The sequence below is a fragment of the Brassica rapa genome, chromosome A10 (genome assembly GCF_000309985.2).
Source record: "Brassica rapa cultivar Chiifu-401-42 chromosome A10, CAAS_Brap_v3.01, whole genome shotgun sequence".
Lineage (NCBI taxonomy): Eukaryota > Viridiplantae > Streptophyta > Magnoliopsida > Brassicales > Brassicaceae > Brassica > Brassica rapa.
In genome coordinates, this window is record NC_024804.2 from 16,132,490 (window position 1) to 16,148,446 (window position 15,957).

At 32.8% G+C, this 15,957-nt stretch overlaps 2 protein-coding genes across 3 annotated transcripts; one reads left to right on the forward strand and one right to left on the reverse strand.

Moving 5' to 3' along the window:
* Positions 1-2,754: 2,754 nt before the first annotated feature.
* On the reverse strand, positions 2,755-5,287 carry LOC103846319 (probable inactive receptor kinase At5g16590). The gene is made up of 3 exons (XM_009123225.3): positions 3,722-5,287; positions 3,327-3,644; positions 2,755-3,253 (listed from the first exon to the last, which is right to left on the reverse strand). Exons 1-3 carry the CDS (start codon positions 4,980-4,982, stop codon positions 2,979-2,981), a joined length of 1,854 nt encoding a protein of 617 aa, XP_009121473.1. The 5' UTR covers positions 4,983-5,287; the 3' UTR covers positions 2,755-2,978.
* A 6,268-nt stretch (positions 5,288-11,555) lies between these two features.
* LOC103846320 (glutamine synthetase cytosolic isozyme 1-4) lies at positions 11,556-14,672 on the forward strand. Of its 2 annotated transcripts, XM_009123226.3 has the most exons (12): positions 11,576-11,983; positions 12,224-12,263; positions 12,371-12,474; positions 12,566-12,614; positions 12,730-12,836; positions 13,187-13,274; positions 13,368-13,496; positions 13,605-13,679; positions 13,781-13,834; positions 13,956-13,993; positions 14,080-14,239; positions 14,330-14,672. In XM_009123226.3, the coding sequence occupies exons 1-12, from the start codon at positions 11,910-11,912 to the stop codon at positions 14,480-14,482; spliced, it is 1,071 nt and encodes a 356-aa protein (XP_009121474.1). In that variant the 5' UTR covers positions 11,576-11,909; the 3' UTR covers positions 14,483-14,672. The 2 variants fall into 2 exon arrangements, with proteins under 2 accessions (XP_033138122.1, XP_009121474.1); XM_033282231.1 differs by lacking the exons at positions 14,080-14,239; positions 14,330-14,672 and having other exon boundaries at positions 11,556-11,983; positions 13,781-13,858; positions 13,891-13,979.
* Positions 14,673-15,957: the final 1,285 nt, after the last annotated feature.

Below are 15,957 nucleotides of genomic sequence, written 5' to 3' on the forward strand. Positions count from 1 at the left end.
GTGGACCTACATTTCTTCTAGTATATTCTATTTTTTTTTTGAAACACTTTTTTTTTTTTTTGAAACACTCTAGTATATTCTATTTATTATAGATTTTATCCAAGCTTATAATTAACGTTGTTAATCCCTATTTTCCATATGGACACGAAAGTTTCTTTACTATTTTATTGATATTTTAATCATATAACGTTTTGCGAGCTATCAGATTTGTATACCTAATAAAACTACGTACAGTTATTAACTGATAAAACAATTAAACTAAAATGGCAAAGTACTGAAAGTAATGAAACTATGCTTTTACCAAAAAAATAATGGAACTATGGATGAACTAAATGTGGTCATTTATAAATACTTCAGAGAAGTTACGTATATACACTTTATTATGTCCTTATTTTTTTGGAACATAAATAGTCAGTGTTATAGGAGTAAGAAACAAATTGAATGTGATGTTTTCTGTAATACGGTAAAATTAAGGAACACAGAGATGATACTTGGTGGGTTTAAAACACGTGCAAGTGAGTGTGATCACGCTGAAAGTTCTTTATCATCAGACAAAAACACCTCGTCACCCGTAGATGTATTATTTGCTTATAATGTCTGAAACCTTGAATCCCATTATTTAATATTAATATCAGAGCTTAGTTTTTCTCAAATAGTGAGAAACAAATTACTGTTCTCTTTTGAAATTAATCACTAATAGTATGATTGTTTTTGTTGGCACTAATAAGTACTGTCGGTTTTGCATCTTTGTGGTGTTATTGCTGTGGTGCCACGTTCAGACAAACTTACATTATCATGACATCATTTTTTGTTATGTTCGAACCATTTAACAAATGTGGAAGTATAATCATAACAACGGCTCATTTTAAACGAAAAGGCTCTACACTTATAAAATGGCCCATGATACATTTTTATATTGTTGAACCGGCCCGGTAACTTAATAACTCGCATCATATTTCCCCATACACCAATAAGTATCTTTAACGGATGCAAAAAAGTCCAACTGAAAGAGTTAACTAAATCTCAGAACTACAAAATCCGAAGGAAATGAGTAGCTCGAGAAATCGCAAAACTGATGTTGAGGTAAATGAATGATGTAACATATGACATCAATATGTTCAAAGTAATGTAAGAGGCAATATTGGCATATATGTGTAGAGGTGGTTAAATATCAGAGTAATGCATGCCAATTATTTCCCCGACTGCATTATGTTTTACCAACAATGCTTCTACTTTTTATCGTTGGCATAATTATAGACATTGGAGAGAAACCGCGTCCTGTCCTCTTTTGATGAGGTGGCCATGTTGCGTTCCATGCCGGTCTCAAGCAAACTTTAAACATTTCTCTTAGAAATCTCACGAGAAATATATGTTTTCAAGCATCACGAGTATGTATAATTGTTTTTCTATACATATATATATATATATATATATATATACATGCATAGTATATATGTTACGCAATAAACTACTTAAGTGTTAAATTTCCATTTGGACATATGTTTTATCATTTTTTCGTGATCGAACATTTGATGGCACCTCAATTAGTTTATTTTCCCAGCTCATTGGTATATAGTTATATACTAGTATGGCTGTAAATTTTTCTCATATACGATAAAAAGAAGTCATAATCATATTCGGCAACCATGTTCACTTTGAAAAAAAATATAAGGAATAAATGATCGCTTGATGATTTTATGAGCTGGAAAAAGTTAATAGTATGATTTCACGAAAACTGAACCACTAGTTGTAAAGGCTGCAATATTTTTTATGGACTTGACAGGGTAAGCATAAGATAAGATATGTGGCATTTTCTTGGGCAAAGGTATTTGTCTCAATTAAATAAAATAAATACACTTACTTGTACACACATGTGCATGTGAACCCACGTGGATATGAGGTAGAACAAAAGAAAAAATGTTGCATCCATGACTAGGTGCAAAATGATTTCTGCCACAAGATATTAAAAGCTACCGTTCTAACATCTACCTAAACATAGTTAACTTCTTTAGTAAATGCTACAACAACGAGACAATTTAAGAGTTTTATAAATTGTTTGGGATGTCGATGAATCCAATTAGAAATATATAAAAGTAGTTAACAAGTAAGAGTAATCATAAAAACTTTATAAGAAAAAACAGTAAGAGTAATCATTATGCTTAAGAAACCCAGCTGATTACGATAAACTTGACAGGATCGACCACACATTTTAAGTGTTGATGTGGGGGTATCCACTCCCATCGATCTTGCTTAAAGTTCCAAACTAAACGATAATCAACAACTTATTCTTAACAACCTTTGTTCCATATAAGACAAGTATATTGTAGATAAATGATGCTCTCAAATAATTATCTCATACACTAAGTCCTCAACTGTTTTCTGAGACTCGTTTGAAATCTACTTTAAATGGCAAAAGAAAAGTTAAATAAACTTATGTTTTAAATATGGCGTAACCAAATCATCTAAATTTGAATTTGAATCTGAAAGGTGGGGAGCTAAATTTGCAGACTCAGCTAAGAAACTTGAATAGACCCGTTACCTAAAGTTACTTGGAGCCGTTACCTAAAGTTTTACTTATTACATGGACTTTGTAATATGTATTTAGATACTAGTCTTAGTCACCTTTAAAAACATAACTTGAAACTGAAGAAAGGCAGAAGCATTGTACTTTAGCACTTCTGATAAAGTTTCTTTCTTCATGTCATTTTATTGCATAGTCGGTTTGGTTAGACAGCAGGAGTCAATAATAATAGGTTTGAGAGAAACAGATGTATATTTTTGAATCCACACTTTAGCAATGATATATTTAACAGCTGATAAACCCCTTTCAAAACTAATTAAAATTAAGAAAAAAAAACATTGAACGTATTTTTCAACTAACTGCAAGAATCACCCCCAACAAACTATTTCAACAAATTCAAATTCAGACCAACAATTTTTGAAAACGATCAATTTAAACCCCACCTCGAAAAAAAAAATCAATCAGACAAAGGACCTGGTGAACCAGATGAACGAGAAACCTCCTCAATGAGCCTCGTGACTTCAGGCATTGTAGGACGACTATCTGGATACTGAGCCGTACAGCTTATACCAATCTTCAAAAGCCTGATCATATTCTCATTATCCCCATCTTGATACCTTGTGAGCTCTGGATCAAACACATCTGAAGTAGATTGTTGTTCACTGATCGACGAAACCCATCTCGGTAAATCTACTCCTTCTTCGCTTAACTGCTGATGCGTTGGAGATTTCCCTAGAAAACAAAACTCAAATCTTTGAATTACATTTTCACCAAAAATACAGTTAACAAGATCTATGTAGTGTACCTGTGAGTAGTTCCAGAATGAGAACACCAAAGCTGTAAACATCAGCCTTTTGTGAGATTCTACGAGCATCGGTTACTTCAGGAGCACGGTAACCATCAATACGGTTAGGCGTAGACGTAGGACTGATCATAGGCGCAAGACAGTAATCAGAGACCTTAGCCTCGTAGGATTCAGACAAGAGAATGTTAGAAGACTTAATGTTCCCATGAGACGTTGTCGCGTCACGTGAATGAAGATAACTAATAGCTCTCGCAGCTCCTAAAGCTATACCAGCTCTCGTCTCCCAGTTCAAAGGACTTCTACCACTTCCTTTGTTCCCTGTCAATCCCAAAAGATTTTAACTTATCTATGACATCACTAAAACAAAACATTCAAAAGTTAAAACGTTTTTGTACCGTGTAATAACGCCGACAAGCTTCCTCTCGACATGTACTCGAAGACAACGAGCTTCTCGTCGCGGCTGAAGTAATAAGCGATCAACGTCACGAGATTAACATGGCTGATCGATCCAAGAGCCTGCATTTTCTCTCTAAACTCCTTCTCAGGCACCACCACGTCTCTCAACCGCTTCACAGCCACCACTAGTCCGTGATCGAAACTCGCCTTGTACGACGATCCCAACGTTCCTTTACCAAGAACCTCCGCGGAAGCCTTCAGCAGCCCGTCGAGATCGAACTCCCCGAACGATTTCACGAAAAAGGTCAAATCTTTACTCGCTGGTCCACCGTTTTCAGATAACGGCGGAGGAGGGACGTTAGCCACCACCGCCGAAGTTTCCTTGGCCAGTGAGGTTGGGACTGGAGCTGCTGCTTCGATGTTTCTCGACTCCACATTGTTCTCTTTCTTCTTCTTCTTTCTGCAGAGACAGAACAGGAGCAAGAGGAGCAAGACAAGCCCCAAGACACATGCAATCACTATTCCGGCGATGGCTCCGGCTGAAAGCTTATCGCTTTTGCCTTTTCCGGTTGTCTCAGTCCCGTTTCCGGTGCCGGAGCACGCGGCTAACGGCTTTCCACATAGAGAGTTACCTTCAAAAGCGGTTTTGGGCATACCGGATAACGGATCCGGTATCGACCCGTTTAGCTGATTCGACGAGACATTAAACTGTTGCAACGGGATCTTAATCTCAGGGATCGGACCGGTGAGCTGGTTATCTTCCAAGTAAAGAGTAGCTAACCGGTTCGCCGAATTGACGTTAACCGGTATCGAACCGGAGAAGTTGTTCTGAGCAAGGTTGATTCGAATCACGTTAGGTAAAGTGAAGAGAAACGAAGGAATCTCGCCTGAAAACGCGTTTCCTTGGAGGTAAAGGTAACGGAGGAGAGTCAGGTTAGCGAAATCCGGAGGGATTGTACCGGTTAAGGAGTTAAACCGGAAAGATACGGTATGGAGCTGAGTTAAGTTCCCGATTGCGATTGGTAACGGACCGGATAAACCCACACCGGGTAACCGGAGAGCTGTGACCCGACCCGCATTGCATTGGACTCCTCCCCAAGTACACGGCGGCGCCGTTAGGTTCCAGAGCAGAGGACGGCCGTGGACGCCGTCACGGAGAGCGATTAGTGCTCGTCTGTCAGCTGCTAGATCTGATGTCACGGCGGCGAGAGAGAGTAGGAAGAAGAAGATGGAGAGACCTAAAATGGTCTTGTTCTTCATCGTCTTCTTGCCAAAGTTTTAATCCTTTCGGACAGTGAATGCCTCTCTCTATTTCAGTGTCTGAGATCGAGTAGGAAAATGAGTTTAAAGAGATTTTGTCGGAGAATTTTTTGTATTGTTTCAGACTACGTGTAGAACAGTGTTTAGAAAGAGAAAATCACGGAAGAAAATCCTAGTTTTCTCTCTCTCTAATATATCTATATACTGTACCTATAAATGAGAAGATGATGAAGGAAGAGAGAGAGAGAGAGAGAGAGAGAGAGAGAGAGAGAGAGAGAGAGAGAGAGAGAGAGGCACTAATTCAGTTTAGTCTGCTGTGAATGGAAAGAAAAAGTTATTTGTTGAATTTTATCTTTTACGGAAATCTAGAGAATCTCTCTTTTAAATATTCTTTATTTTATTTAAAGCAAGAAAATTATCAAAAAATAATTTTGTTTCCTTTGTTTTTTTTTAATTCTTAATGTGTAATATATCATTTTTTTATCAAACCATATAATATATCATTTATGTATATATAAAATATAGGGAGATCCAGGGAGATTTATATATTAATGAAGGTAGTAAAATCCAGAGAGATTTATATATTTAAAATAGTAATAAATGTAAAATCCAGGGAGATTTGAAATTTTGAACAATGTTATTCGACCCAAAAATAAATGGTATTGATAGGCCTTAAGTTTAGTTTCAGCCCAGGTAATAGATATTATACTAAAGCTAGTTGTAGATCGTGAACCTATCTCATATTGATAGCCCATAAAATTTATTCATACAAATTATAGAGATTGGGGTTTTGTTCAAATTATTATTTTTAAGCCCGTTTGATTGCATGGGGCATCATACTACTCAACGAGCATATGTGGACGAACAAAAGTAGCAAATGGTTAGTAAATGGTTCTTCCTACCCAACAAATGTTTATACCATATGATCCGCGGTTAACAAAACTATGCCCATAAAAACTCTAACCATCTATTCAACAAACAAGATGACCTATCAAGTCAACAATCGTCAAAGAAATTGATAGCTATTATGAAATGGGAATTTGATTTAAAACTTTCAAGTTAAAAACCTTTAAATTTTCGGATCTACCACTAAACTAATAGCTAATACATTGTACTCTACTAACTGTGGCATACATGTAATTATGCAAATCAAAATATAGCTTTCTATATTCGTAGGAAACACTACTATTCGGTTATCAATCATGCATGGTGGTGTACATTGTATGATCCAGGGAAATTACTAAATAGTTTATATTTAAAAGTAATAATAGTTGGAAGATAGGAACAAAAACATTTATGTCATTTGGATTGATACAACAAACCATTGGTCCACATATCATCACTATCAAATACAAGTTGTGACTATGTGTGATTAGAGGATTACACTCCCCCACCAGTGAAAATATAGAGCTTTCGATTTTTAATACGTATATCTATCCTCCTATACATTAAAAGAGAAGTCACTTTAGTGATTTCTGCTGACATGTCATTAATATAGAGCTTCTCAGAAAAATTGTTATAATTCTATTGGTTGATTTTTTTGAATTTTATTTTTCATTTATTTTAATCAATCGCTTATGTAGACAAGCCCAAAACTATTGTCGATTTTGTTAAGCCCATATATAGCTAGGGGATAATAATTATCGATTTAGTTTAACCTTGGGCAAGATTTAGAACTAAGACAAATATTAAAAACTTTCCTTATTATTCAAACAGTAAACTTGCGCATGTTGATATCATATTAATTACATTTGCTTAGAAAATATTTTAATGTTTCTAATTATTAGGGGTGGGCGTTCGGGTTCGGGTTGGGTATTTTGGATTTTCGAGTATTTCGGTATAGAGGTGTAGAACCCGTTCGGGTATTTCTGTACTTCGGGTCGGGTTCGGGTATTTTTAGTTTGGATTCGGTTATTTCAGATCGGGTTCGAATATTTAGATTTTGAAAAAAAAAATTAAAATTTTCATTTCTCAAGTTTCTTATATTTAAAAGTATAACTTTCAGTTAACTAATTTTTTATTTTTAATAGATTGAATGGTTAATAGATTTGGACATAAAAATTTAAAACTAAAAAGGTATTAATTTAGTTATTTTTTTAAAAAAATTGGATGCAACTTTTTGTTAATTTTTTAAATAGAAAACTTGACATGCATTTTCGGATCGGGTTCGGGTGCCACTTCGGATATCAGGTAAAGTGTCCACCCCTACTAATTAGGTTGTTTGTTTTTAATAACTTACCTTTCTAATATGGATTACTTGCGCAAGTTGAAATCATTAAATATGCAAATCACTTATTCACAATATGGATTACTTGCGCAAATTGAAATCATTAAATATTATCGATTTAGTTTACCCTTGGGCAAGATTTAGAATTAAGACAAATATTAAAAACTTTTCTTATTATTCAAACGGTAAACTTGCGCATGTTGATATCATATTTATTACATTGCTTACAAAATATTTTAATGTTTCTAATTAGGTTGTTTATTTTTAATAACTTACTTTTCTAATATGGATTACTTGCGCAATTTAAAATCATATCATATGCAAATCATTTTTTGACAATACACATTTAATATATTTATTTAAACGATTTCATTATTTATTGTGCAAAATATTATGCGTCATTAATATGAGAAATAAATCGACTGTATATATATAGGAGACACCCAAGGTCTTAAAATACAAACATTCTCTTTTTATTCTTTAAAGTATTATTCACAAATTTCTCCTCTCATACTATTAAGGTATTAAGACGATGCTGCTTGTGTGCTAAGAAAAATATGTTTAGACGCAAAGGCTCCTCATCTTTCATCGACTCTGCCACCCACTTTGCCTTGGAAGTTCAATAAAAATGTACAGCCTAATAAAGGACTAACCCGCCAAGGTAATGGGAACTCAGAAGAGTTACGTTGTGTCATTGATGTTATTCGACAGTATGTTTTCTTTGCATATAAATCACCTTTATCTCCTCTATACTTCTATCTGTTAAAATTTTGTTATTACATGACATTGGCGATCAAACTCCAAAACAGAAGGTGAAACTAAATGTTACAGAAGAAAAAACTGTTAAACCTGATGCTGAAGTACAATGGTGGAAAGCCAAGAGCTGAGGTGCGATAGGCTCCAGCTTTTCTGTCATCCATCTTTTATCAGAGCTTTGATTCGTTTTATATATTTTTTTCTTTTTGTAAAAAAAAAACTAAAAAGTGCAGTTCAGTTGCAAGACCTATTAGATGCAACAAGAATGTTAGTTTCCCATACAAGGTAGAACCATGAACTCAACTCTTTGTGTCTTGTCTCCAAAAAGCATGTCTGATCTATCCTTTCCATGTGTTGAATACTGGTAACGACAATATGGTCTTCCTTTTTTTATATGTATACCAGGTCGTGAGAGTGATAGTGATCCATAAGACCTTGAACATGCTGAGAAGCTTCGCCAAGTTAAAGCAGTTATTGAAGAGGTTCTTTAGTACTTTCTCTTTTTTTGTTGAATATAGTCCGGAGAAAGTATTACATAGTATCATTTAGTAATACTATCTTATATCATTTTTTTTGTTGAATATATTATCTTATAAGTAAGCTAGCCTTATGCATTTTTTATTTAATTCATAAGGTCATTTTCAAAGCAGTCAAAAAACCTAGAAAATTAATAATCGAACCAGCTACTTTTTTTATTAGACCGGATATTAGTTCCACCAATAATCGTGGTCAACTTACCAACATGCTGCATATATGTCAAATTGACAAATCTACATTTAAGTAACCCAACCTGTAAGAGATTTAGATTTTTTTTGTGAATCTCATGGATTGATCTATCGCAGATTGGGGTTCATAGGTGAAGTTTCAAGAAATTGTTATAATTTGATTGGTCGATTGTTTTTAATTTTTATTTATTTAATTTAGATCTAAAAATTTAAGATAAGTCTAAAATCATTTAACATCACTTGCCATATAATCTAACGAATATTACAAATAACAATTTATGGAAACTAATTCTCGAAATCATAGAAAGATTAATAATGTTTTATTTATTACTTTTAATATTTATAAACTATAAAATACAATAAACGAAATTTTATATAAGATAATTATAATATTTTTATACTCTACTTGATGAATTGTGTTCGAATATAATTATATAATAACTATTTTAAATATTACAAAATCCAAAAATGTTTATTAATATTATTTTTAAATTATTTATCGTTGTTTAAAGAATAAATTTATCACAATTTTAAAATAAATTATAAAATGCTTACAAAATGCAAGGCAAAGTTGCACTTTCAAGAGTTAAGTCGAGATCTGGATTTAAAATCCTAATAACTGGTAAAGAAGTGAAGCCGAAGACAAAAATATTGAATGTTGTCTACAAACAAGTTTTTCAGAATATTTCGTAGTCACGGAACGTAATTTTAATCTATTTTTTTTTTCAAATACAAATTTTAAAATAAATAAACTGTTGCAATTATTTATTTTTTGTATTTGCTAGATGGGTTGTGATGAGTTAAGAGACCGATGACGGTATGTCAATTTAATTTTATTTCATGTTCAATAAAATTTAGAAATTTATAAATCTATCAAATAATGTTAACCCGTCAAATTGCTTACAAAATTTATTTAATTTTTTGCAAGTTTCTAATTGAATTTGCTTTCTTTATCGAGAAATATACTTCATAATTTATATTATTTATGGATAATATTTTGATTTTTATTATATTTTCTTTTAATATGTCTACATAAATGTTTGTTTATTATTTATGGAAAAATAATATTATTCACCTAAAATAAAGAATTACGAAACATATACAATACAATTCTAATTAATGATAATATAAAATCTGTTACTTCTAAAACTATATACTATTTATTCCATTTTTAAAATGAAAGTATCTTCGTAAACACACAAAATATTTTTTGACGTTGCAATTATACATACACACAATATCTGCCTCTTCATACTGACGTTACTGTGTTCCCTGTCGTGAAGTACGGGCGGAGAGAGAACACATGGTACGGGCCGGTCATGTTCTTATGTCCGCACAAGGTGCGGACCGGTCACCTAGTAGTTATTAAATAAGAGGAGTATTGACAAAAAAAAAAATTTAAAAAAAAAACAAAGTCACGGGACATGACCCACCAACCAATTGCAATAATTGGTTATTATCACAAACCTAATATTTGCTCAGACTTCAGAGCTATAATTTTTGTAAAGGCATGATATATATATATATATATTTCCTATTTTCTTTTTATATTTCTAAGATTAAAAACCTACTGATTTATTCTGTAATTTGGATTTGATAACCATCTTATTAATTATATATATATATATATGTCTTTGGCAAAACATATATTAAACTCTCCTTCAAAAATATTATATCTTTTTGGTAGACCCTTCAAAAATATTATATTAAACTAGTTAGAGTACGTTGAAACAAGTTAATGTTATTGATTTTGTTTTTTTCAGCAATTTTCCTACCATTTTTTAAGTTTTTTGTCAATGAAAAAGAGCAATAAAATAAAATAAAAAGACCAAAAGAGATTTTATTAAACAGACCAAAGATTCATATACACATTGCTTTATAGATATATAAATAATAATAAAAAAATTCAAATTATATTTATCTTAGAGGTATAATGATATATTTACCTTTCATTAAAACCTCTTTTAGTTTTTAGTCTAATATTAGTTAACCATAAAGATATAATGATATATTTACTTTTCATTAAAACTTTTTTTGGTCATTTTTTGGTGTGTTTTTTTTTGTGAAAATAAACTAAACGTGACTATCGTAGGAAATTTTTCTTTTTTTGTATAGATTTTATTTTCGGATATGTAAATTATTCTTTTGGTTGTATTTTAAATTAGTTACTTTTATTTATTTGTGGGACATAATCAGCCAGACTTAGCCTAATTAGAATCCGCAAATGATACTTGAAGTGTTGGACCACTTAGCAAAAAATAGTAATACTAGGATCAAAATTTTAAGCAATGAGAAAATCTTTTGATTGTTCTCTTTGTGTTCACGGAATAAAAATTCAAAAGTCAATCTTAGGAATTTAAATGACTAAACATATATAATTACTTATAGTATATTTTAACCATTTTCACAGTAGTATATATATTTAAGAACCGGTTCTTAGTTTTTTAGTTAAATCTCAAGAGACGGATTTTTATATTCCGATAAGAACCTATCCCAAGAACTCCTTATGGCTCACCACTCAAATCTTCCGTATTTTCAGTGTAAACTCAATCATCTTTTTCATTGTGATTATTCAAACTCTATTGTTGGTTCAAAAGTTAAATCATCCACACACACCAAAAAATATCGAAGAGAAATTTTTATACGCAACCAAATAGAGGGCGGAAAATATCTAAATTATTTTGTGGCACAAAATAATATTTTGATTTTTTTCTTATTTAGTTTGGATTCACATGAGAACAAACATTTCCAAGAGATTCTCAAAGATAAATCTCAATTTCGTAGTTAATAAAGATTTAGTGAGTGGACCTAATTTATTGCTAAAGAACTGTCAATTATTTTTTTAATATACATGCATATTTCAAAGTTTCGTAAATACTAGTTTGTGATTGTAGTATTATACACGAGAAACTTGGTTCTGTGAGATACTTTTATATGATAACTTTATCGGGACATCAGGTCAACAACTTTTGTTTTTAAAAAGATTCTTCGAATATTGAATCTTGTAATTCAAGAATCAACCAGAATCTTCAGATAATTCGCATTTCCAATAATAGCCTGATATTTTCCGCGTTCTCCGTCTTGTAACCAAAACCATTTTTCATAGCGTAGTCAAGCACACACCTACCTCTCTCTCTCTCGCTATATATACACTTGCAGGAATCTCTTTAGTGTTATACAAAACAAAGCGAAATTTTTTTTTTTAGATTCCTAGAGAAAATGTCGGCACTTGCAGATTTGATCAATCTCGATCTCTCCGATTCCACTGAGAAGATCATTGCGGAGTACATATGGTCCGTACAATTCTTCATTCACCTCTGTCAAATAATATTCAGTCTATATTACTATATTAGTAGATGGATGATTTTGGTTGATCTTTGCTTCTGTGTTTGAGTTGGTGCTTGTTTCTAAACGTCTCTTCCTTGAGGCTTTCTTGAATATGTATGAGTTAAAACTTTTAAACAATATACTAGAAAGTTGAAAGACTTTGGACTGATTGAACCTGGTTGATATACTGTGGTTTTAATGAATAGGATTGGTGGATCAGGCTTGGATATGAGAAGCAAAGCAAGGGTAACTATATTATTTTTGTTTGTTTTTAGAGCATAAAACGATGAAACATCTTTGAAATAATGTTAAGAACTTAAGCAAATGAAGGATTATATTCATAATAATTGCAGACTTTGCCGGGACCAGTGAAGGATCCATCGGAGTTACCGAAATGGAACTATGACGGTTCAAGCACCGGCCAAGCTCCCGGCAGTGACAGTGAAGTCATCCTCTAGTATGTTTCAATATAAATTAATACATTTAATAAGCTAATTAAATTTGTAAATCGTGGATTAATAAGATTGTGGTGTCTCTATGTATTTTAGCCCTCAAGCTATCTTCAAAGACCCCTTCAGAAGAGGCAACAACATCCTTGTAATAATTCAATTACACAATGAAAACAATAATCTTCAAATTTGTTATATATGTATATATATATATATATATATATATATATTTGTTTTGTTTTTGCGATTGATTTGGAAATTAGGTGATGTGTGACGCATATACACCGGCCGGCGAACCGATCCCGGCAAACAAAAGGCATGCGGCGGCCAAGATCTTTAGCGACCCGAGCGTTGCCGCCGAAGAAACATGGTATATATCTTCTAAATGAAATATTTAATCAAAGTTTTATTTCAATTGTTTGCCAAAGAAAGAAGAAGTTCATTTCAATTTTTGTTTGAAACTACTAATTTAAGTTTGCATACTCCCTTATATTTGTTGACATCATCATGCTAGTTTTAAATGTAAATGGTATTAGCATGTCCTAGTCAACTTTGCATAGTTGCTACATTTTCTTATAACTTAAAAAATATAATAAAAGTAAATTGATCATAAACAAACTGGTTAGTCTAAATTTTCAGGATGACATTAGTGACAATATATTTTCATTTTTGGTCGTAATTATTTTCAGTAACCAATCCTTTTTTATTATTGAAATTTAGGTATGGAATTGAGCAAGAGTATACTTTGCTACAAAAGGATATTAAATGGCCGGTAGGTTGGCCTGTTGGCGGCTTCCCAGGTCCTCAGGTAATGAATTTTTCAGCAAATCTATTCACATTAACCTACCCTTTCGTTATTGAGTTTCAACCCAAAAATAATAATGAAAGATCAAAAAAACAGGGACCGTACTACTGTGGTGTTGGAGCAGACAAAGCCTTTGGAAGAGACATAGTAGATTCTCATTACAAAGCCTGTCTTTACGCCGGAATCAATGTCAGTGGCACTAACGGAGAAGTCATGCCCGGACAGGTTTAAAACTTACCAGTCACTCTTTTTTATTCTTCCGATTCATTATCATATTGATTGAGTTCAGAACAAGAAATCAAACTGTTTAAACAAATCTTGTGTGGGTTTCAGTGGGAGTTCCAAGTCGGTCCAACCGTTGGAATCGCTGCCGCCGATCAGGTCTGGGTCGCTCGTTACATCCTCGAGGTATATATAATAAACACACTCATGGTTATGTATACACCCTGTAACCTTATCTCTTCATATAATCTGTTTTTATGACTCTTTTCTTGGTTATGTGAAAACAGAGGATCACAGAATTGGCTGGAGTTGTTCTGTCTCTTGACCCTAAACCAATTCCGGTTTATTTTTTACCATAAATTTAAATATTATACAAAAAAAAAAAAAAAAAAATTAAATATTATAACCAAAAAGTTTTTGTTTTCAAATTCATTCAATTGCTGTTTGATTTTTCTATTTCAGGGAGATTGGAATGGTGCAGGAGCACACACAAATTACAGGTTCTTTGTGTGTTTCAAGATCTGCTCTGATTCATTTTATATGGTTTGTGTTTGTTTTTCTGAATTGGGTTTCTTGTTTTCTGCAGTACAAAATCGATGAGAGAAGATGGAGGGTACGAGGTCATAAAGAAAGCGATAGAGAAGCTTGGATTGCGTCACAAGGAACACATCTCTGCTTATGGTGAAGGCAACGAGCGACGTCTCACTGGCAAACACGAGACTGCCGATATCAACACTTTCGTATGGGTAAGAGTTTTCTTTCATAGCATGTCAAAGTGTGCATTCATATCACATGAGCCTAAGTCATGCATGATCTAACTTAACTGGTTTGTACAGGGTGTGGCCAACCGTGGGGCATCGATTAGGGTTGGTCGGGACACTGAGCAAGCTGGGAAAGGGTACTTCGAAGATCGTAGGCCAGCGTCCAACATGGATCCCTACACTGTGACCTCCATGATTGCTGAAACTACAATCCTCTGGAAGCCATGAATGAAGAAAACTTGAGCTCCTCCAAGGAACCTCTAATATCAGTTCATGTTCATTCTTCTATTGTCTCGTTCTGTCTTCTTTGTTTAAGTATGTTTGATTTAAACTCTTAGAACTTGTTCTATTTCTATATTATGTTATTACAAATTCAAATATCAGTTTTAGAATATGAAGAGGATCTGAACTTTAAACTTTTTATAGAAACCAAAATCGCAAGTTGCAAGCTCCTCCGTTACTAGCCAACCCAAACTAGACCGGCCGAATCGACATTTAGCACACTCTATTTGGCCCATTTTAGCTTAATGGACTCAAATTTATAACTTTTAAATATTGAAACTCTGTGCTAAAAAAATAATAATTTTGAAACTCTATTCTACAATGAACTAACGTACTTAAACAAGAAGTAAGAACACGCAGAGAGTACACTACCAATCAATTTATCTTATGCTACTTTGATTCTCGGAAACATTTTCTTGAAACTTCGATATTTTCTTTCTTTTCGTATTTGGTTTAAATTATTATGACTACTATTCATCTTAAGAAACTAACAAAATGAGTTCAGTTTGGATTCATTTTTCAGAAAGTATGGGAAGAGAGTTTATTTTCTGTTCGTCAACATTTTGTTCAAGTCAGTTATGAAATTAAAAACAAAAAAAACTATTAGCTTTAAAGTATTATTTTATTCAAGGTTTGGTTTCTCATAATCGGGTTTAAATCCCAATTTACTGTCCAGGAAAAAAACTTCTAATTTGGTCATCAAAAATTTTGAGATATTTTTTAATCAATTTTTCATCTATTTATGATTTAAAATTGACAAAGTAATTTAAAACAGACTAAAATATTAACAATTCAAAGCTATTACGAAATACGCCAATAGGACTAAAACATTTTTTTTCTAAAACATAGGACTAAAACTTTAATGCCAAAATCTAATGGTTGAGAGCTTTTCTTGCAATTCCGTGTTAAAACTTTCATTCATGTAACTAACTGGTACTATACATCGGTTACCCATACAAGTTAAAGTAAAAATCTCTATGTTAAGAACTTAAGATTGACATGCATGCATGTTTACATGTGTATATAAACACACACTTAGTTTGGAATTACAGAAAAGCACACATGTATATAATGAATTGTTTGATCGTCTTTCTCCGAATAAGAGATGAATGATAATAAATTTGAATTCGGAACAACTATTCGAAATCTTAGTGAAAAACTAGATTTATTATCTCATGTTTGCTTTTCGTGGAAAATACCAATTGACATGAAGGGTTTCTTCAAACAACAAGGAGCATAAACACACACACCTAGTTAGGAATTAAAGAAAAAAACACACGCATATAGTTTAGGAGAAGGTTTGTTAACTGTGAAGTGAATGCGCCGAAGTTTTTTTAAAGTAAAAAGAGAAGTAAATGCTTCAAGGGTTGAAATAAACGAGTCAGCACTATGGTATGTGTTGTGTGGACTGTGGACATTGG